Here is a 21,990-nt window from a genome sequence, read left to right on the forward strand (position 1 = left end):
CCTGTGAATTAACTAAAAGTTGGACACAAACCCCCCCCCACACCTTGCATCTGTGCTCTTTGATCTGTGCCACTTTACAATCACTTTGGGCTCCCTGTAAAGCAGGATTCACCAATAAACACCTTGTGGCAGAAGGCCAACTGCCCTCAGACCCACTTGAGCCACAGCACTACCTCTGGCTTTTTCTGTGTATGTGGCACTGAGGAATCAAACCCAGGGCTTCATGCATGCTAGGTAAGCAAGCACTCTCCCACTTAGCCACATTCCCAGCCCCTGTTCCTGAGCTTTTTGTGTGCAAGGCTTGTTCTATTATTTGAGCCACTGCTCCACTTCTGGTGGTTAACTGCAGCTAACGCTCACGGACTTTCCTTGAGCTGACTTTGAACTGCAATCCTCAGATCTCAGCCTCCCCCTTGCTAGGATTACAGACTTGGGCAGTGCCTGTTATTTTTGTTGTCAGCTGTGGGGCTTGAACTCAGGGCCTGGGAGCTGTCTCGGGGCTCTTTTGCTCAAAGCTAGCAGTGCTCTACCATTTTGAGACCCAGCGCCACTTCGGATTTTCTGGTGGTTCATTGGAGGTGAGAGTCTCATCTGGCTTTGGACTGTGATCCTCAGATCTCAGCCTCCTGGGAGGCTGGGAGGACAGGCGTGCGCCACTAGTGCCCGGGGAATGCTTTTCTTTAATCATCTTACAGAGCACAGCCAAAAACCTTCGGAGATCACCCACAGAGGAACTCCGGACTAAAAACTGGTTTTAGTGGGAGGCCTGCGCACCGGGAGCCGTTCCCCCAGGGACCTCGCAGCGTCGCGGGCCGGGCTCGGACACGGCGGGCCGCCGAGCTGGGGCGCGGGGCCCGGCGAGGGCCGGGCGGCCCGGGGGCGCGGCCCGCCCTCCCCGCGGCCGGGCGCGGCGATAACGGGGAGCCGCGCCCCGCCCCGTCCCCGCCTTCCCCCGGGGACGCGGACCCGCGGGGCGGCCTCCGGGAGCGAGGTTCTCGGCGCGTGCGCGCGCACGCCGCACGCCGGCCCCCCCCCCCGCGCGAGGGCTAGCGTGCGTCGTGCGTGCGCGCGCGCGGCCGGAGAGCGGCGCTCGGGCCCCGCGGCGGCTGTGGTGAGGCGGCTCCGCGCTCCGGGGCTGCTCCGAGTCGGCCCGCGGCCGCCCGCCCCGCGCTCGACGCCGCCCGCCGGCGCCCGCCTTCCCCGCGCCTGCCGCCGAGGCCGCCCCGGGCTCGCGAGAATGCCGGCCGTGTCCAAGGGGGACGGGATGCGGGGCCTGGCGGTCTTCATCTCCGACATCCGCAACTGTGAGTGTCCGGCGCGCGGCGGGGCCCGGCGGGGCGGGGGTGGGCGCCCGGGCGCGGGGCCGCCGCGGGGCGCGGGGTCCGGCCCGCCGCCCCGCCGAGGGGCTTCCGGCCCCCGCCCCCGCTGACGTCACCGACCCTCCGCGCCCGGGTTCTCGGCCGGCCGCCCGGACGCCGGGCCGAGGGTGTGTGGAGGAGTTCCGGGCCCGCGCCGGCCTCCGGGGGAGGGAGTCGCGTGAGGGACCTGCGAGGCCGGGCCTGGCCGGGAGCCCCTCGCGACGGCGCAGCTCTGCACCGACCGCCAGCTCGGCCGGCTCTGTGGGGAAGAGGCGGCCCGGCGGATGGCGGAGCCCGGCTGGGTACCCGGCCCGCGAGCCCCCGGCGCCCCGGACAGGCCTGCGCCCGGCCGGGCCGTCGGGATGGCCGGGGGGACAGGCCTGCGACCGGCTGGGCCGTCGGGATGGCCGGGGGGACAGGCCTGCGCCCGGCCGGGCCGTCGGGATGGCCGGGGGGGGGGACAGGCCTGCGCCCGGCCGGGCCGTCGGGATGGCCGGGGGGTGGGGGGGACAGGCCTGCGCCCGGCCGGGCCGTCGGGATGGCCGGGGGGTGGGGGGGGACAGGCCTGCGCCCGGCCGGGTCGTCGGGATGGCCGGGGGGACAGGCTTGGCCGTCGGGATGGCCGGGGGGGGGGGACAGGCCTGCGCCCGGCCGGGTCGTCGGGATGGCCGGGGGGTGGGGGGGACAGGCCTGCGCCCGGCCGGGCCGTCGGGATGGCCGGGGGGACAGGCTTGGCCGTCGGGATGGCCGGGGGGGGGGGGGGACAGGCCTGCGCCCAGCCGGGCCGTCGGGATGGCCGGGGGGGGGGGGGGACAGGCCTGCGCCCGGCCGGGCCGTCGGGATGGCCGGGGGGGGGGGGGGGGACAGGCCTGCGCCCAGCCGGGCCGTCGGGATGGCCCGTCCGGCTCGAGGATGCTTCGCAGCGCTGGACACTGCGAGGAGGCAGAGTTGGCTCTGGCTGGCTGAGCACCCGCGCGGGGCCAGTGCGCGGTCGGCAGCAGGCGACCCCGCCTTGCTGTTCCCATCTCCCGTCCCTGTGGTGCCTCCTTGGGTGGAGCCTTCTCCGCTAGGGCTGGGGGGGCCCTGCACGGTAAGCCCTGTAAGTGGGCGCTTGTGAATCTCGCTCTTAGCATCCTCAGGCACGCACTCTGTGTGAGAGATCAGCCCTGAGTGACCCTCAGAAGCCCTGAGTGACGAGCCAGACAGAGCCTGGGCTTGACTCCGGGTGGAGGTAAAAGGGTCCTTGTGCTTTCTGGATTCCCATTGTAACAGTGGATGGTAGGAATCCTCAGGTCCCCAGAGCTGAGGGTCCTTGATCCTGACCCCAAAGTGCTGGGTCAGCCTGGCTCTTCTACCAGTCCTGTGACCAGAAGCCACCGGTAACTGAGCCTAAGTGTTGATGGGTGGGATTCAGCTGAAGTGCCGTCCCAGGTCTATTTCACCTCTGCCTTGTAGCTCCCTTCTTTCATGAAGACCTGTTTTAAGCATGGTGGGCATCAGGTAAAGGGCAGATGAACACGTGAGCCCTGCTGCCTGGCATCGGCTTGTAGTCGGGTTAGTAGTCTGCTCTTGGCATCAGCAGCCATGAACCTGCTCCAGGGTTGAAGAGGCACCGCTGTGTTGTGGCTTAGGCAGCAGATAAGCTCATAAAATGAACTTCTTCCCCGTCAGCTTCCCAATCAACTGAGACCAGTGAGCTGGGTAGTTAAGTGTATGGGAGTTAATAAACTAGTTCTTTGAGCTGTCATTAAAAAAATTCTAGCCCTTTTTATTAAGTACTATTTTTTTCTCCTAAGCTGCTTTTATTTTTGTTAACGTCAGCTGTTCAGGGGTTTTGTTTTAATGTGTCCCAATTATGAATAAATGCATTTTGATCAGTCACCCCAGACACCATTCTCCCTCCTCCCCCATACCCTTTTATAATATCCTTTTTTTTTCCTTCCACTGTTAGGGCTTGAAGTTGGAAACATTCAGTACTTTGTTTTGGTCCTCTTGCTCAAGACTGGTGCTGTACCACTTGAGCTATGCCTCCAGCCTGGCTTTTTACTGGTTAGTAGAAGATGAAGCTTTCTGGACTTTTCTGCCCAGGTTGTCTTCAAGCCTGGATCTTTCAGCTCTCAGTCTTCTGGGTAGCTAGAGTTATATGTGTGAGCCACTAGTATCCAGCAACTATATATTATTTTGACTGATTTTAGGTGTTTTATTTTGAAATAGTTACAGGAAGTTGTGAAGAAATACATAGGGAAGCCGGGTGTCGGTGGCTCATGCCTGTCATCCTAGCGAGTCAGGAGGCTGAAATCTGAGGATTGCGGTTCAAAGCCAGCCTGGGCAGGAAAGTCCGAGAAACTCTTATCTCCAATAAACCACTCAAAAAACGGGAAGTGGTGCTGTGGCTCAAGTGGTGTAGCGCTTGCCTTGAGCTGAAGAGCTGAGGTACAGCGCCTAGGCCCACAACCAACAACAACAAAATACATAGGGAATTTCCTGGTATCCTTCACACAACCCCTCCTGCTGTAGACCTCTTACTTTCAGCGGGGTAAACTGTCACCGGTGCAGATCACTGGCTGTTTAGATTTCATTATTTAGGGTGGCGCATGGCAGGTCCAGCAGGTGCCGGGTGGCCTGAGCCTACCAGCCTCCTCTGCCCAGGGCCCAACCTGCTCTGGCCTGGCCTGGTCTGGGCTGGCTAGGTGCTTCCTGAGAGAGTGTCACTGCTGGGTGGTCAAGAGTGCAGGTCTGGCCATGGCCAGCTTCAAATCAGGCCTCCTGAGGGAAGACAGAGCACATGCTGATAGATGAGCAAGACACCCCCTGGTGGAGAGCTACTCTTTCCAGGCTTGAGTGGAGGTGGAGGCTGATGGCAATGGTGCTAAGATAATTAGCATATGCCTTTGACAAAAATTGAGGCAGGGGGGTCATGCAGGTTCCTCGGTGAGCTGCTGTGGGAGTGGCACTGGGGTTTCTGGGTTTCCAAGTGGTGCATCTCAGATGGCCTGCAGCTGGTACCCTGAGGCTGCCACCCAAAGCCAAAGAGACCTCCGGCAAATGGGGCAGCAAGCACTTCGATGGGCTTGCAGTCCCACAGACCCCACAGAGGAGCAATTCCCTGTCCTGACGTGGGGATGTGGTAGAGGGGAATTGCTGCACCTGATGTGAGTGGCATTATCCTCCTTGCACAGTAACTGAGAAGCAGCATCAGGAGTTCAGCATCTGGAGGCTTTGCCAGGTGGCCTGGTGGCTCCTGGGGCCACAGAGGGACTGGTCTGCCCACAAGAGGAGGGGTCCCTTCCAGCATGAGTTCGAGCCGGAGCAATGCCGGGCACCAGGGCCACTACTGTGGGCACAGCCGAAGTCAGACTAGCGGTTGAACCTTGAGGTGCCAAAGAAGCTAGTGGTGGGCCCCAAACAAACCCCAGGCACGTGCTGTCTGTGGGGACAGCTCCCCTCAAGTGTTATCTCCAGCAGAGAACGTTAATATGTTTGTAAACCCTTGTACAGTTTAGGGTTTTTTGGGGGGAGGATGAGGAGGGTTAGAAACCACAAGTAGAATCATGTGCTGTAAAGTTCACAGGGCAAGCACCACACATCTAGAAACTGTCAGGTAGCCAAGTTTCTCTCCTGGGCCCCAAGAAGGGGCCTGTAGAGAGTTGTGTCTAAAAGGGCAGGGTAGAGGGGTGAAATCATTAAAAAAATATATTTTACCTCTTTACCTTTTTTATGGTACTTGGATCATGCTAGGAAAGTGCTCTAAAGCCACGTCCCCAGGCCCTAGATCTACATCTACTCACATGTGTGTGCATGTGTGTGATTGCACCATAGAGAGATACACAGCTGTCACATCGTCTCAAAAGCTTCTTCCTGCCAGCCCTTGGAGCCACATGTGCTGCCCCCATTTTGGCAGCCACTAATGTGTTTTCCAGTTCTGTAATTTTGTCATCTCAGGGTTGTTGTGTAAATGGATGTGTACATGACCTCTGGAGACTGGCTGTTTTCTTGGTGGTCCGGTGAGATTCATATAGGCTGTTGTGTTAATTGGCATTGTATTCAACAAGCAACGGATTTAAAGAAATAAAAGCATTGTTGATATTGGAAAATAACTATTGTTTATTATTTAGTTATTTTGGAACTTTTGTTTGCCTTTACACAGGGGGCGTATGGAAGGAGAGTCACATAGAGCGCTAACTCTGGGCCATACCCTCAGCCTTCTTACCCTCTGTCTTCCTGCGTTGCTGTTGTCTTTTTTTTTTTTTTTTTGTCGGTCGTGGGGCTTGAACTCTGGGCCTGGGCGCTGTCCCTCAGCTCTTCAGCTCAAGGCAAGCGCTCTACCACTTGAGCTACAGCGCCACTTCCGGTTTTCTGGTGGTTTATTGGAGATAAGAGTCTCATGGTCTCTCCTGCCCGGGCTGGCTTTGAACCGCGATCCTCAGATCTCAGCCTCCTGAGTAGCTAGGATGACAGGCGTGAGCCACCAGCGCCCGGCTGTTGCTGTTGTCTTATCAGCACTAGACTCCATGGATGGGAGTACTGTATATAGATGATTTCCGACTTTGATAGTTTGGCTTAATTTTTATTTTTTCCACTGGCAGGCTTGAACTCAGGGCCTGGGTGCTGTCCCTGAGTCTTTGTGCTCAAGGCTAGACCCACAGTGCCATTTCCAGCTTTTGAGTGGTTAATTGGACATGAAAGTCTCATGCCTGGGTTAGCTTCAAACTGTGATCCTCAGGGGCTGGGAAGGTGGCTCAGTGGTAGAGCACTTGCTTCACATGCCTGGGGCCCTGGGTTCGATTCCTCAGCACCACATAGGCAAAAAGAAAAAAGCCAGAAGTGGCGCTGTGGCTCAAGTGGCAGAGCACTAGCCTTAAACTGAAGAGCTGAAGGACAGTGCCCAGACCCAGAGTTCATGCCCCATGACGGGACCAAAAAAAAAAAAAAAAAAACCCTAAAAAAACTAAAAAAAGGGCTGGGAAGGTGGCTCAGTGGTAGAGCGCTTGCCTTTGCATGCATGTGGCCCTAGATTCGATTCCTCAGCACCACATACGCAGAAAAAGCTGGAAGTGGTGCTGTGGCTCAAGTGGTAGAGCGCTAGCCTTGAGCTGAAGAGCTGAGGGACAGCACCCAGGCCCAGAGTTCAGGCACCATGACTGGCAAAAAACAAACAAACAAACAAACTAAAAAATGAACTGTGATCCTCAGATCTCAGCCTCCTGAGTAGTTAGTATTACAGGCCTGATCCACTGGTACCTAGCTTAATTGTTTTCTTGCATGAAAGTTACATGCTTTTGGTAGAAGCCCTCCTTTTTTGTTTTTTTTTTGGGTCCGGTCATGGGGCCTGAACTCTGGGCCTGGGCGCTGTCCCTCAGCTCTTCAGCTCAAGGCTAGTGCTCTACCACTTGAGCCACAGCCCCACTTCCGGCTTTTTTCTTTTTGCTTATGTGGTGCTCAGGAATCGAACCCAGGGCTTCATGCGTACAAGGCAAGCGCTCTACCACTGAGCCACCTTCCCAGCCCTATTTTTTATTTTATTTTACTTTTTTTTTTTGGTGGCCATGAGGCTGTGGACTCTTGAGCTCTTCAGATCAAGGCTAGCACTTTACCACTTCAGCCACAGCACCCACTTCTGGCTTTTTCAATTTATGTGGTGCTGAGGAATGGAACCCAGGGCCTCATGCATATAAGGCAAACACTCTTATCACTGAGCCACCTTTCCAGCCCCAGAAGCCCTACTTTAAAATTTGAAGTTTTTTTCCTTTGCTGTGTGTGTGTGTGTGGGTGCGCATGTGTGTGTGTGTGGGTGCGCACACGTGTGTGTGCTGGTACTAGGGATTGAACTCAGGGCCTCATGCTTGTTAGACAAACTATCCCTTGATCTGTGTCCCCAGTATTGGATTTTTAAAATAGCAATTGTTCAAAGTTAAAGGTCCATTTTGTCTTTTCTGACTGTCCGTTTAAAAAGTGCTGACTTTAAGAAAAGAATGCTCTTCTTGCATATTTCCTTTTGCACTCTTCTGCGTAATTCATGTTTCTTAGAATCTGATTTGGGAAGTGTGTGGGCAGAGCAAGGAGAAGGATGAGGAAGGAAGTCTGTGCTCCAGTTGCTCCCTCAGCTGGCCCGTGGTGGCAGCTTCCCAGAAGTGCTCCAGTATTCAGCTTTCCCCACTCCCCCAAAGCGTGGGGTCTCGGTTTCTTTGGTGTCAAGTCAGACTTCCCTGTGGTAGCATATTCCAGCGTCAGGTAATTAGTCAGGTACTTAGCATGGCTTCTCTTTCCTCTTAGAATGGTTTCTACTCTGATACTTTTGGCAACAGTATGCATGGGAGGTTGTAGTCATGGTTCTTGGAAAGGGCGTTTATTGGATTAGATGATGTTTCTTTGGTTCTTCAAAAATCAGATGAGTCAGTTCAGAAGGGATAATTAGAAGCATGATACAGAAAACAGTATTTTGAAAAGGCCTTGCACTATTATGAGTAGAGATTATTGTGTAGTATGAACTAGCAAGGAAGGCCTTGAGTCCCTTAGAACCAAACATGTCTGCTGCAGGCTCTTGAGTGTGAGACCAACCTCCCTAAGCACAAACTTCAGAATTAATAAGGTTCCAAAATAAGTCTTAAGTTTGTAATAGATTTACTTTGCAAAAACACCAGACCTGAAGAGGCAGCGGGGCCGGGGGTGGGGGTGGGGGGGGGGGAGAGGAGTTCAAAGCCAGCCTGGGCTACATAACAAGACCCTGTCAAAACCAACAAAACAAAACACAAATAAAAATACAATATCAAAAAACAAAAATACTGCTGGACTCCAGTGCCTCGTGCCTGTAATCCTACCTACACTCAGGAGGCTGAGATCTGAGGATCAAAGTTTGAAGCCAACTGCGGCAGAAAAGTGTTTGAAACTCTTCTCTCTAATCAAAAAGCTGAAAGTGGTGGTTTGGCTCAAGTGGTAGAGTGCTAGCCTTGAGCAAAAAAGGTAAGGTAGAGGAGCTGGGAAGGTGGCTCAGTAGTAGAGTGCTTGCCTTGCATGCGTGAGGCCCTGGGTTCGATTCCTCAGCACCACATAAGCAGAAAAAGGCCAGAAGTGGTGCTGTGGCTCAAGTGATAGAGAGCTCGCTTTGAGCTGAAGAGCTGAGGGACAGCACCCAGGCCCAGAGTTTAGGCCCACGATGGACCAAAAAAAAAAAAAAAAAGTAAGGTAGAATACCCTAGCCCTGGGTTCAAGCCTTATTATGAGGTGCATGCGTGCATGCACACACAGACACACACGCTTCCAGTCATTACAGGAAACTGACCCAGAGTGGAGGCCAGGTATTACACATGCCATGTGCTGGCATCCTCATAGAGAGAGGCTTTGGTCTCAGATTTCAGAAAGGGCATGGGCAGTCTGGGCCTGTTGGGGAAATGCTTACAGGCTTCCAAGAGGCAGAGCACATCTCTAGTTCCCTGAGGTGCCCGGTCCGGTTTCCCCAGTGTCCTCTGTCTAGAATACCTTCTGCACTCAAAACTAGGTGCATGGGGGCCTCAGGACATGGGACTAGAGGACATGGCCCCAGCTCTGAGGGACTTCTCTGGAGGAGGGTTGGCCCAGGGGACAGCAGAGTAGAACAGGAGAGGAGAGCACAAAAGCCCACTCCAAGTTAAACTCAGGAATGCCTTTTGTTTGTGTATGCCCTTGTTGAGTCCACGTTCTTTTTCTGTGAAAGTGTCTGATGCAGTCCCTAACTTCAGGAAGATAAAACGAGTGCAAAACAAGTAGGAATGCTGCCCTCACCCCTTTCTCAGTGGTCATCTGTGTAAGTGCTTAACCTGATGTAAACACACCAGGGTTTGATGTTAAAGCTACAGGTTTGGGAACTAGAAAGTTGACTATAGGTGTGTAGGTATTTTCCTGGGTCTTCTGTGTTGTTTTATTGCTCTTCAGGTCCTTTTTTTTTTTTAAAAAAAAATCTCAGTACAAATCTTTTAATGACTATGGCTTTGTAGAATAGTTGAAGTCTTGTGATACTTCCAATGATGTTCTTTTTGCTATTCGGGGTCTCTTATACCTTCATATGAGGTTTTGGCTTTATTTCTGTAATTTTGTGAGGAATAATACTGAGATTTAATGGTTATTGCATTGAATCTCTAGGTTGCTTTTGTCAATATGGGCATTTTTCATGGTTTTAATTCTAATCCATGAATGTGAGAATGTCCTTCAATCTTCTGATGTCTTCAAGGTTTTATTTATTTAGTTGGTTGGGTGTTTGAACTCATGGCCTGGACTGACCCGCTTTGTGTTCAAGGCTAGTGGTCTGCCACTTGGGCCAAAGTACCATTTCTAGTTTTTGAGTGGTTAATTGGAGATAAGAATCTCAGGGAGATTTTTCTGCCTGGGCTGGCTCCGAACTGTGATCCTCAGATCTCAGCCTCATGAATAGCTAGGATCACAGGCATGAGCCACCAGTGCCTGGATCTTCAAAGTTTTATAGTTTTCATTGTAGAGGTCTTTCACTGCTTTGATTAAGTCAGTGTCTAGGCATCTTATTGTTTTGAATGTTCATGTAAGTGAGTGTTTTCCTGATTTCTTTTTTTTTGGTCGGTCATGGGGCTTGAACTCTGGGCCTGGGCGCTGTCTGTCCCTCAGCTCTTCAGCTCAAAGCGAGCGGTCTACCACTGGAGCCACAGGGCCACTTCCGGTTTTCTGGTCGTTTATTGGAGATGAGTCTCATGGACTTTGCCTGGGCTGGCTTTGAACTGTGATCTTCCTGTGTAGCTAGGATTACTGGTGTGAGCCACTAGTGCCCGGCTTGATTTCTTTTTTACCCCGTTCATTGTTGGTATATAGAAAAGCAGTATTGCTTTTGTACCCTGCTATCTTTCCAAGGTACTTACCAGTTCTAGAAGTACTTTTGGTCAAATCTGTAGTTCTGTTACATACAGGATCATAACATCAGTAAATAGGGATAATTTGATTTCTTCTTTCCCTGTTGTAATCACTTTTATTTCTTTCTCCTGCTTTATTGCTCTGGCTAGGAATTCTAGTACTGTATTGAGTGAGAATGGGGAAAGTGGACATTCTTGTCTCTTCCCTGACTTTGGAGGAAATGGCTTGTTTTTTTCCATTTAATATGGTATTATCTATTATTTTGTCATAGATAATCTTTATGAAGTTCAGGTATATCCCTTTGATTCCTAGCTTTTTTAGAGCTTCTATCATGAAAGGATGTTGTATTTGTCAAAGGATTTTTCTGTATTAATTGAGATAATCATGTGATTTTTGTTCTTGGTTTTGTTTCTATGAAGTATTGTATTTATTGATATGAATATGTTGAATCATACTTTCAGCCCTGGGATGAAACCAACTTGATCATATTTTGCAGTTTTTTGATGTGTTGTTGAATTTTGTTTGCAAGGTTTTTTTGTTTTGTTTTTTTTTTGTACTGTCCTAGGGCTTGAACTCAGGACTTAGGGTGTTGTCACTGAGCTTTTGTGCTCAAGGCTAGTGCTCTACCACCTGAGCCACAGTTCCATTTCTGAATTTTGGTGCTTAATTAGAGATAAGAGTCTCATGGAATTGGGTGCCGGTGGCTCATGCCAAGAGGCTGAGATCTGAGGATCACAGTTCAAAGCCAGCCCGGGCGGGAAAGTCCATGAGACTCTTTTTTTTTGGCCAGTTGTGGGGCTTAAACTCTGGGCCTGAGCGCTGTCCCTCAGCTCTTCAGCTCAAGGCTAGCGCTCCACCACTTGAGCTACAGGGCCACTTCCAGTTATCTGGGGGTTTATTGGAGATAAGAGTCTCACGGGGCGAGGGGGGGAGGCTGGGAAGGTGGCTTAGTGGTAGAACGCTTGCCTTGCATGCCTGAGGCCTTGGGTTCAATTCCTCAGCACCACATAAGCAAAAAGAAAAAAGCTGGAAGTGGTGCTGTGGCTCAAGTGGTAGAGTGCTAGCCTTGAACTGAAGAGCTGAGGGACAGTGCCCAGGCCCAGAGTTCAGGCCCCATGACCAGACCCCCCCCCAAAAAAAAAACAAAAAACAAAAAGTCTCACGGACTTTCCTGCCGGGGCTGGCTTTGAACCGTGATCCTCAGATTTCAGCCTCCTGAGTAGCTAGGATTACAGGCGTGAGCCACCAGCACTGGGCCCAGAAGATTCTTTTTTTTTTTTTTTTAATTGTGAGAATACCGTACTGAGGAGTTACAATTACATGGGCAAGATAATGAGTACATTTTTTATCAAGCATTGTTGTCTCCTCTTTGTTTCCCTTTCCCATCCCTTCCCATACTCCCTCCCCAATCCTCCCCCCATCCCCCACCAAAGTTGTAAAGTTCGTTTTTCGACATAATGACTTGTACATCTCATTGTTGCAATGGCTCCACCTGTATCCCTAGTTAAACGATTTGTTTTTTCCCTTCCCCTCCAGAAATTATAACAACATCAAATACAGTAAAATCATGAGTTATACTGTGGGGAAGGGATATACAAAGCAACAAAGAAATCATCTTATAAATATGTTAGAAACAATTGCATGAAAGGAAAAAAAAACAAAAAAAATTTGAATACTTATCTTGGGGTTCATTCCCTTAACATCAACTTATCTGACCTTTTCTGCTTGACTCAGACATATACTAGTTATTGCATATAAGGGAAACCATGGGACCTATGTTTCTTTGGGCCTGGCTTACTTCACTTAATAGAATTTTTTCCAAGTCTTTCCATTTCCTAACAAATGGGGCAATGTCATTCTTTCTGATGGAGGCATAGAATTCCATTGTGTATATATACCACATTTTCTTGATCCATTCATCTACTGAGGGGCATCTGGGTTGGTTCCCTATCTTAGCTATGGTAAATAATGCTGCAATAAACATAGTCGTGCTGGTAGCTTTAGTGTGGTCTTGTTTGTAAACATTTGGGTAAATGCCCAAAAGTGGGATTGCTGGGTAATTGGAGAGCTCTATGTGGAGTCTTTGGAGGAACCTCCATACTGCTTTCCAAAGTGGTTGAACAAGTTTACACTCCCACCAACAATGCAGTAAGGTTCCCTTCTGTGCACATCCCCTCCAGCATCTGTTGTTATTGGAGTTCTTTTTTTTTTTTTTTTTGGGGTCCGGTCGTGGGGCCTGAACTCTGGGCCTGGGTGCTGTCCCTTAGCTCTTCAGCTCAAAGTTAGCGCTCTACCACTTGAGCCACAGCGCCACTTCTGGCTTTTTTTCTTTTTGCTTATGTGGTGCTGAGGAATCGAACCCAGGGCCTCAGGCATGCAAGGTAAGCACTCTACCACTGAGCCACCTTCCCAGCCCATAGAGTTCTTGATTTTTGCCATTCTAACTGGGATGAGGTGGTATTTCAATGTTGTTTTGATTTGCATTTCTTTTATGGCTAGAGAGGTTAAACATTTCATGTGTCTATTGGCCATCCTTCTTTTCTCTTCAGAGAAGTTTCTCGTTAAGTCTTTAGCCCACTTATTTATTGGGCAGTTGTTTCTTTGAAGGTTTGTTTTTGGGGGATTTAATTTTTTAAGTTCCAGGTATATTTTAGATATGAGACCCTTGTCCGCTGTATGGCTAGTGAAGATCTTCTCCCGATCCTGGGCTTTCTATTGATCTTGGGAGCTATGTCTTTTGCCATGCAGAAGCTCTGCAGGAGATTCTTATTTCCAATAAACCACCAGAAAACTGCAAGTGGCGCTGTGGTTCAAGTGGTAGAGTGCTCACCTTAAGCTGAAGAGCTCAGAGACAATGCCCAGGCCCAGAGTTCAAGCCCCATGACCGACCAAAAAGAAGAAAAAGTGAATGTTAATATTGAAGTATGTCATATTTCTGATCACTTTGTTATTTTTGTGATACTTACTTCTCTACTCTTCCTGCTTTGTGAATCTACTATTCTAGTAGGGCTTATTTCTTGTGTTTTTCTGTTTTTTATTTTCTTCTTCTTTTTTTTTTTTTTCGTCGGTCATGGGGCTTGAACTCTGAGCCTAGGCACTGTCCCTCAGCTCTTCAGCTCAAGGTGAACTCTCTATCACTTGAGCCACAGCGCTACTTCTGGCTTTTCTGTTTATGTGGTACTGAGGAAACGAACCCAAGCCTTCACACATGCGAGGCAAGCGCTGTACCACTGAGCTACATTCCCAGCCCCTTAAGTATTTTTTTGCAGCACTAGTTTAATAGTCATTAATTCCTTTAGTATTTGTTTAGCATGGAAGGTTTTTATTTTGCTGTCAATTTTGCTGGATACAATAGTCTGGCAGCTGTCTCGTAACTCATAATTGTTGGTTTAGTCTTTCTGTGCCCTCCTTGCTTTAATGTGTATGTCAGGAAATGCGCTGTTACTCTAATGGGTTGACATTGTACTTGTCTGTTTTCTTTTCAGCTCTCAGTAGTCTTTCTTCATTCTGCGTGATTAGTGTTTTTACTATAATGTGTCTAGGGGTGTTTCTTGTCTGATCTTGCCTGTTTGGAGCCTCAGTAACATGACTGATGCTTTTTTTTTTGAGGTTGGGAAAGGTGTTTTTTTTTTTTTTGCCATAATTTTGTTGAGTAGGATTTTTTTTTTTTGTCAGTCATGGAGCTTGAACTCTGGTCCTAGGCACTGTCTCTCAACTCTTCAGCTCAAGGCTAGCGCTCTACCACTTGAGCCACAGCGCTACTTCCAGTTTTCTGAGTGGTTTATAGGAGATGAGTCTCACAGAGTTTCCTTCCCCAGGCTGGCTTTGAACCTCGATTGTCAGATCTCAGCCTCCTGAGTAGCTAGGATTACAGGCATGAGCACTGAAGCCTGGTGAATAGGGTCTTTAAGCCTTTAGTTTTTATTTCTTCCTGGTCTATCAAAGGTTTGATCATTTGACAGTATTTTCTGGCCTTTTTTTTTTTTTGCCAGTCACGGGGCCTGAACTCTGGGCCTGGGCACTGTCCCTCAGCTCTTCAGCTCAAGGCTAGCGCTCTACCACTGGAGCCACCTTCCCAGCCCCTTTTCTGGCTTTTTTTTTTTTTTTTCAGTGTCTTTGATGTTTGGTCTGTTTGATCTCATTCCTCTGCTTTATTTTCAACCTCTGATATCCTCTTCTTGACTCTTTCTATTCTATTGCCTAGGCTTTTTTTTTTTTTTTTTGTCGGTTGTGGGCTTGAACTCTGGCCTGGGCGCTGTCCTTGTACTCTTCAGCTCAAGGCGAGCACTCTACCGCTTGAGCCACAGCACCACTTCTGGTTTTCTAGTGGTTTATTGGAGAGTCTCACGGAGTTTCCTGCCTGGGCTGGCTTTGAACCGTGATCCTCAGACCTCAGCCTCCTGAGTAGCTAGGATTACAGGCGTGAGCCACTGGCGCCCGGCTTATCACCTAGGCTTTTGATTGAGTTTTTTGTTTTTTTTTTCAGTTGTGCTCTCCATTTCCAGAATTTCAATTTGATTTTTTTTCAAGGTTTCTATCTCTTTATTGAATTTCTCTTTATTGAATATCCTACATTGCCTTCTTTAGTTTATTCAGCTGTGTATATTTTCTTGTTGTATGATTTTTCTTGTAGTTTGTCCAATACATCTTATTTGTTTGAATTTTTTTTGAATTTATCCAGGTTTTTAAATATCTGTTCCTTTATGCCATTAACTAACTGTACCATTGTTTTACTGATCTCATTATTTGAACTTTTTCTCTTTTCACTATCACTTAATTTCTTCATTGTAGCTTTTTTTTTTTTGAGGGAGACAGGTTGCTCTGTTTGTTCATGATTTTCGTGATTTTTCTCTGGGATTTATGAATCTGTGTTCTGAGTTTGTTGAGATTTCAATCTCTTGTATATGTTCACTGTTGGTGGTTTCATTCAGATGGAATAATACACCGTAAGATCAAGGGAGGCGGAAACAAAGGCTCAGTGCCTATGTGTTGGTCATATAACATAAGATTTACTGAAATGGCCGGGCGCTGGTGGCTCACGCCTGTAATCCTAGCTACTCAGGAGGCTGAGATCTGAGGATCGAGGTTCAAAGCCAGCCCGGGCAGGAGAGACCTTAAACCACCAGAAAACCGGAAGTGGCACTGTAGCTCAAGTGGTAGAGCGCTCGCCTTGAGCTGAAGAGCTGAGGGTCAGCGCCCAGGCCCAGAGTTCAAGCCCCACGGCCGACAAAAAAAAAAAAAAAAAAAAGATTTACTGAAACGAGCTCTAGGAAATGGAATTAAGAGGGTTTTCTTTTTTTTTGTTTTTTCTTTTGCCAGTCCTGGGGCTTGAACTCAGGGCCTGGGAACTGTCCCTGAGCTTTTTTTTTTTTGCTCAAACCACTTGAGCCACAGCACTACTTCCAGCTTTTTCTGTGTATGTGGTACTGAGGAATCAAACCCAGGGCTTCCTGCATGGTAGGCAAGCACTCTACCACTGAGCCACCTTCCCAAGAGTTTTTTTTTCCTTAAAAAAAAAAAAGTGTCGGGTGCTGGTGGCTCACGCCTGTCATCCTAGCTACTCAGGAGGCTGAGATCTGAGGATCACGGTTCAAAGCCAGCCCTGGCAGGAAAGTCTGTGAGACTCTTATCTTCAATTAACCACTAGAAAACCGGAAGTGGCGCTGTGTCTCATGAGGTAGAGCGCTAGCCTGAGGACACATAGACCCAGGGACATTGCCCTAAGTTACAGCCCTGGGACGGGGGATGGCTAGGTAGACGTTGCTCATGGGTGGGCTGGGAGGGTTTCAGAGCTGGGGTGTGTGGGAGGGCTCCTCTCCACTCCCCGAGAGGACACTGGCCACACAGGCTCTTGAGGGTGGTAAGCTGCAGCTCCATGCTTGTGCTCATGGAGACCTGTCACTGCCACTGCTCTGTTCCTTTCTAGGAACGCTTGGTGAAGCTGGGACCCTCTTCCCTCAGTCTGACAGGCTTTCTTGTTCCTGGGAAGGTTAGCATCTGGTGGCCCCCCCCCCCCCCCCCCCCCCCGTTCCACCCAGCCTTCTGCCCCTCAGTCCTCAGTTCAAGGAGACCCAGGCCAGAGACCCTTCTCTCAGGCAGGCAGGGCGCTGCGGTATTTTGGTCTGTGTGTGGGTTCTCAGCTGTCTGAAGGGAGAAGGAATATCTGGCCCCTGGTTAGGGCCTGTAGATTTTGGGGAGAGATGTTGAACTGCAGTTAGGAAATTGAGGGAGATGGGGCTCTGTAAAGGTGATGCTGGGGCCTAGGGTTCACTGAGCAAGGTGAGAAGATGCAGGCGCAGGCACAGATGGCACTCACTGTCTCTGGGGTACAGCCGGCAGCAGGCTCTCTCTCCCCACCCCGCGGGCGGAGATCTGAGGCCAGTGAAGCTCCTGAGCACCGAGGCCTGGCAGGCAGACCAGCCACACACTGCCCGGGCACAAGCTGTCCAGACCGCAGGCGTTCTGCGCTGAGCGGCTGGGGAGTGGGGACTTGGCCCCAGGAGAAGCACCGCCAGGGAGCCTGACCGTGTCCCTGGGGGACAGCTGGCTTGGGCCCCTGGAGGGCCTTGCTGTGAGCAGCAAGCTTGGGGTGCTGACCTCAGGACAGGTCTAACTCATCTGCCCGTCCTGTGCAGTCACAAGTGCAGGTGCAGTGTGAGTCACAGCTCCTCCACGGGGGTCTCTGGCTGGGGTGGAGAGAGGTGTCTGCAGGACTTGCATGGTGAGTCTTCTTTGTCACTTAATCAGGCCACAGCTGAACACAGATCCTTCGTGGCAGAGCTCAGGTCTCCTCCTTGCCTTCTTAGCCCAGAATGTTCTTTGGCCGCAGAGCCTGCCTGAATTCCTCCTTGTTTCTTCCATTGGCCCTGGCTTGGCCTTCTGGCTCCTTCCCCCTTCACACACCCTTGGGTCCAGCAGGACTCCTGTTTCTCCATTTGGCGTGTGCAGCATCTCTCCTGCAGGGTTCTTTCTGCCTGTAAGGAAGCACATAGGAGCCGGTAGCAGAACAGGGAGGTGAAGTCTCTGGGGACATTCTACATATCTGCAGGGTCAGGAGGGCTTTGAACTCAGGGCCTGGGCACTGTCCCTGAGCTTCTTTTGCTCAAGACTGGCACTTGACCACTTGCGCCATGGTGCTACTTCCAGCCTTTTCTGTTTATGTGGTACTGAGGAATCGAACCCAGGGCTTCATGAGTACTGGGCCAGCACTCTACCACTGAGCCATCTTCCCAGCCCTTATTGTTATTTTTTCCAGTACTTGAGTTTGAACTCAAGCCTCCTGCCTGCTCAGCTTACTTATTTAGCTGGTGCTCTACCATTCAAACCATGCCTTTGCCAGCCTTTTTTTTGGTGCTGGTCTTGGGGTTTTTACTCAGGGTCTGGGTCTGTCCCTGAGCTATTTTTGCTCAAGGCTAGCTCCCTAGCACTTGTGCAACAGGTCTACTTCCAGCTCTTCGGAGGCTAATTGCAGATAAGAGTAGTCTCAAGGACTTTCCTACTCAGTCTAGCTTCAAATTGAATTGTGATCCTCAGATCTCAGCCTCCTGAATAGCAGGGATTACAGATATGAACAGACACCTGGCTTTAGCCAGCTCTTTACTGGTTATTTTGGAAATGAAGTCTCATGGACTTTTCTAGCTGGGCTGGCTTTAAATCACGATCTTCCATATCTCAAGCTCCTGATTCGCGCATGGGCTATCACAGATGTTCATTTTTAAGCAGGGTGATCAGAGTTGTCTTGCTGTGAGGGTGACAGTTGAGCAGAGACTTGAGTTGCGTGACACACTGGGCCAGCAGAAGCTGGGGAAGGAGCAGCAAGCTCAGGGCTATGTGGGGAGAGTGCCTGGGGTTGGAGGAAGCCTCCAGAGGCTCACCTGGCATTGTAAGTATGAGAGCAGGCCTGGAGAAGACGTATGGTTAAGTTAACCCTGAGCATCTTTGAGTAGCTCGAGGCCCATTGAGGGGGTGGTGGTACGAAGCAAAGGGTACAGGTAAGCCATGGCGATGGGCAGCATAGTAGAACGCCAGGCAGGGAGTATGGGGTGGATCTCAGCCAGTTCTGACAGGGCTGATGTGGTGTGGGGTGATCCAGGAAACGGTGCCGTGTGCCAAGCCGAGGGACACCAGCAGCCATGGTGAACATAGGTCCTTCATGATTTCAGCGTGACTAGTGCCTGGTGTGCATGGGCAGAGCCAGGGGAGAAGCAGATGGGGAAAGCCAGAACCAGGTTGAGGCACTCCATTGTGAGATGTGGGCTTTGGGGCCTTTCAGGCAGGCTGATTGGCTGTATTTATTTGTTTGTTTTTTGGCTGTGGGGCTTGAACTCTGGGCCTAGGCGCTGTCCCTCAGCTCTTCTGTTCAAGGTGAGGGTTCTGCCACTTGAGCCACAGCATCACTTCTGGTTTTCTGAGTGGTTTATTGGAGATAAGAGTCTCAGGGACTTTCCTGCCTGGGCTGGCTTTGAACCGTGATCTTCAGATTTCAGCCTCCTGAGTAGCTGGGATTATAGGCGAGAGCCACAGACGCCCAGCTTGAATGGCTGTATTTATTAGTGAAGTTATTTTAGATGTAGAGAAGTGTGTGTGTGTGCATGCGTGTGTGCGCTCGCAAGTGCATGGGTGTGTGTGCACGTGTGCTGTTAGTGGGATTTGAACTCAGGGTCTTTTCCTTTTTTTTTTTTTTTTTGTCAGTCATGGGACTTGAACGCAAGGCCTGGGTACTGTCCTTTAGTGTCTTTTGCTCATATTGCTCTACTACTTGAGATACAGTGCCAATTCCAGTTTTCTGAGTAGTTTATTGAAGATAAGAGTATCATGGACTTTCCTGCCTGAGCTGGCCTTGAACCACCATCCTTAGATCTCAGCCTCCTGAGTAGCTAGGATTACGGGTACCTGGCTTGCTTGGTCTTTTTGCTTGTGGTAGATGCTGTACCACTAGAAACACAACTCCACTTCTGACATTTTCTGGTTATTGGGATAAGAATCTCTCCAGTTTGTCCTGGCTGGCTTTAAACTTTGTTCCTCAGATCAGCCTCCTGGTTAGCTAAGATTACAGGCAGGAGCTACCAGCCTAGCTGAGAGAATGTTTTTTCAGACTAGGCATGTATATAGGTATTTAAGAAAAGATTGATTGTTCTGCTGGAGAAGATGTGAAAGAAGACTTTATTACTGACCTTCAGAAATGAAAAAGACCTTAAGTGAATACTATGGATAATTGGGCACCAAAACGTTAGGTATTTTAGATGAAATTAGCAAATTTCTAGAAATACAACTAATGAAACTGGCTGTAGAAGAATATGTAAATTACTAATCTAAATTAGTAATTAAAAAATTCACAAAATCTAAATTAATAATTTAAAGTCTTACTATAAGAACAAGCCCTGGGGGCTGGGAAGTTGGCTCAGTGGTAGAGTGCTTGCCTTGCATGCATGAGGCCCTGGGTTCGATTCCTCAGCACCACATAAGCAAAAAGAAAAAAGCCGGAAGTGGCGCTGTGGCTCAAGTGGTAGAGTGCTAGCCTTGAGCTGAAGAGCTGAGGGACAGCACCCAGGCCCAGAGTTCAGTTCAGGCCCCACGATCGGACCCAAAAAAAAGAACAAGCCCTGGACCAGTGACTTTACCGATGAATTCTACCAGACACTTAAAATATTAATGCTAATTTTTTTGTAAACTTTTTGGAAAAACAGAGATGGAAGGAATAGTTCCCAGTTTTTTCTATGAGGTCAGTGTTACCAAAACCAGAGAAAACATCACAAGAAAACTACAGGACAATCAGTGTTACCAAAACCAGAGAATACATCACAAGAAAACTATAGGACTATCAATGTTACCAAACCAGAGAAGATATCACAAGACAACAGGACAGTATCATGAATAATTTGTTAAATATATTTAACAATATATGTTATTATATTAATCATAAATGTAGGAGCAGAAATTCTCAACCATATAGTAGCCCCCTGAATCCAGCAACACATTAAAAAGATTGTGGTCTAGTTCTAAGTGAGAGTTGTCCAAGCAAGGCAAGCTTGCTTAACATCTGGAAATAGTGAAATTAGCATGTTAATACAATAAAGGGGAAAGCGCACCATCACCACAGCTGGTGGTATCACGTAGTGAAAGGGCAAATGCTGGAGGGCTCACTTTTGGATTCCCAGACTTAGAGTTGCAGAGGTGTGGTACCGGCGGGAGGACAGATATGTAGATCAGTGGAATGATTCTGAAGTACGGAAGTAAGCTCTTACATGGCTTGTTTATTTACTTATTATTTACAGTGCTGAGGACAGAGCCTAGAAGGTGCCAGGAACGAGCTCTGCCATTGAGCCACCAGCTCAGCATCTGGTAAACCAGTTTGTGACAAGAGTGCCCAGACAGTATCAGTGTCACATGTGGGGCTGCGGTCATTAGGGCTATGTGCAGAAGAATGTGCTGGCTCTCCTACCTCACAGCATACATGCAAATTACCCCCAAAGGGATTATCAGTACCAATTTAAGCGCTAAAGCTATGAGAATCTTACCAAAGAGGGCTGGGGTCCTGGCTCAGGTAATAGAGCATCCTGAATTCCCACTCGCATGCTCTGCCGAAGCAACAGTCATGACAACAGTAACCGCGTGCGCACGCGCGCTCTCTCCCCCTCTCTGTATATGTATGTGTGTGTACGCATCTGTGTAAAATATGCACGTATGTGTATATATACATGTGTGTATATATATACATGTGTGTATACACACACACAAATCTTAGTGACTTTGTGAAATGTTTTTTTTTGGTCGGTTGTGGGGCTTGAACTCATGATCTGGGAGCTGTTCCTGAGCTTTTTTGTTCAAGACTCTACCATTTTGAGCCTCAGCGCCACTTACAGTTTTCAGATAGTAGAGTGCTTGCCTTGCATGCATGAGGCCCTGGGTTCAATTCCTCAGACCACATAAACAGGAAAAGCTGGAAATGGCACTGTGGCTCAAGTGGTAGAGCACTAGCCTTGAGCTAAAGAGCTCAAGGCCCTGAGTTCAAGCCCCAGGACTGGCAAAAAAAAACAAAAACAGTTTTCAGGTGGTTAATTGGAGATGAGAATCTCAAGGACATTCCTGCCCAGGCTGGTTTTGGGTTGTGATCAGATGTCACGTAGCCTCCAGAGTAATTAGGACTACAGGTGTAAGCCATTGGTGCCTGGCTGAAATGTTTTCTTAGATATGACAGTAAAGTTATTTGTGATAAAAAATCAGAAGATAAAGTGGGCATCATTAAGTAAAAATATGTACTTCTAAGTCTTAATAAGGTAAAGAAACAACCCAAGAATGAGATAAAAATCTCTGAAAATCGGGCTGGGAAGGTGGCTCAGTGGTAGAGCGCTTGCCTTGCATGCATGAGGCCCTGGGTTTGATAAGCAGAAAAAAAAAACCGGAAGTGGCGCTGTGGCTCAAGTGGCAGAGTACTAGCCTTGAGCTGAAGAGCTGAGGGACAGTGCCAAGGCTCAGGGTTCAGGCCCCACGACCGGGCTCCCTCCCCCCCCCAAAAAAAAGGGGCTGGGAAGGTGGCTCAGTGGTAGAGTGCTTGTCTTGCATGCATGAAGCCCTGGTTTCAATTCCTCAGCACCACATAAGCAGAAAAAGCTGGAAGTGACCTGTGGTTCAAGTGGTAGAGCTATAACCTTGAGCTGAAGAGCTGAGGGACAGCGCCCAGGCTCAGAGTTCAAGACCCACAACCAAAAATAATAATAATAATAAGTCAGGTGAGGTGGTACAAACTTGTATCAGTGTTTTGAGGAGGCTGAGGCCACACTCT

At 49.4% G+C, this 21,990-nt stretch overlaps 1 protein-coding gene across 3 annotated transcripts in view; it reads left to right on the forward strand.

Annotated features, from left to right (window-relative positions):
* Positions 1-1,134: 1,134 nt before the first annotated feature.
* Ap2a2 (adaptor related protein complex 2 subunit alpha 2) overlaps positions 1,135-21,990 on the forward strand; it is a 74,064-nt gene continuing 53,208 nt past the window's right edge. Inside the window, exon 1 of one of the 3 annotated variants that reach the window (XM_042670393.1) lies at positions 1,135-1,304. In XM_042670393.1, the coding sequence (XP_042526327.1) occupies positions 1,238-1,304 (67 nt within the window). In that variant the 5' untranslated portion in view covers positions 1,135-1,237. The remainder of the gene's footprint in view (positions 1,305-21,990) is intronic. The other 2 variants (XM_042670392.1, XM_042670394.1) reach the window with 2 other exon arrangements.

This window comes from Dipodomys spectabilis, unplaced genomic scaffold (genome assembly GCF_019054845.1).
Source record: "Dipodomys spectabilis isolate Male_0828 unplaced genomic scaffold, ASM1905484v1 ptg000548l, whole genome shotgun sequence".
Classification (NCBI taxonomy): Eukaryota; Metazoa; Chordata; class Mammalia; order Rodentia; family Heteromyidae; genus Dipodomys; species Dipodomys spectabilis.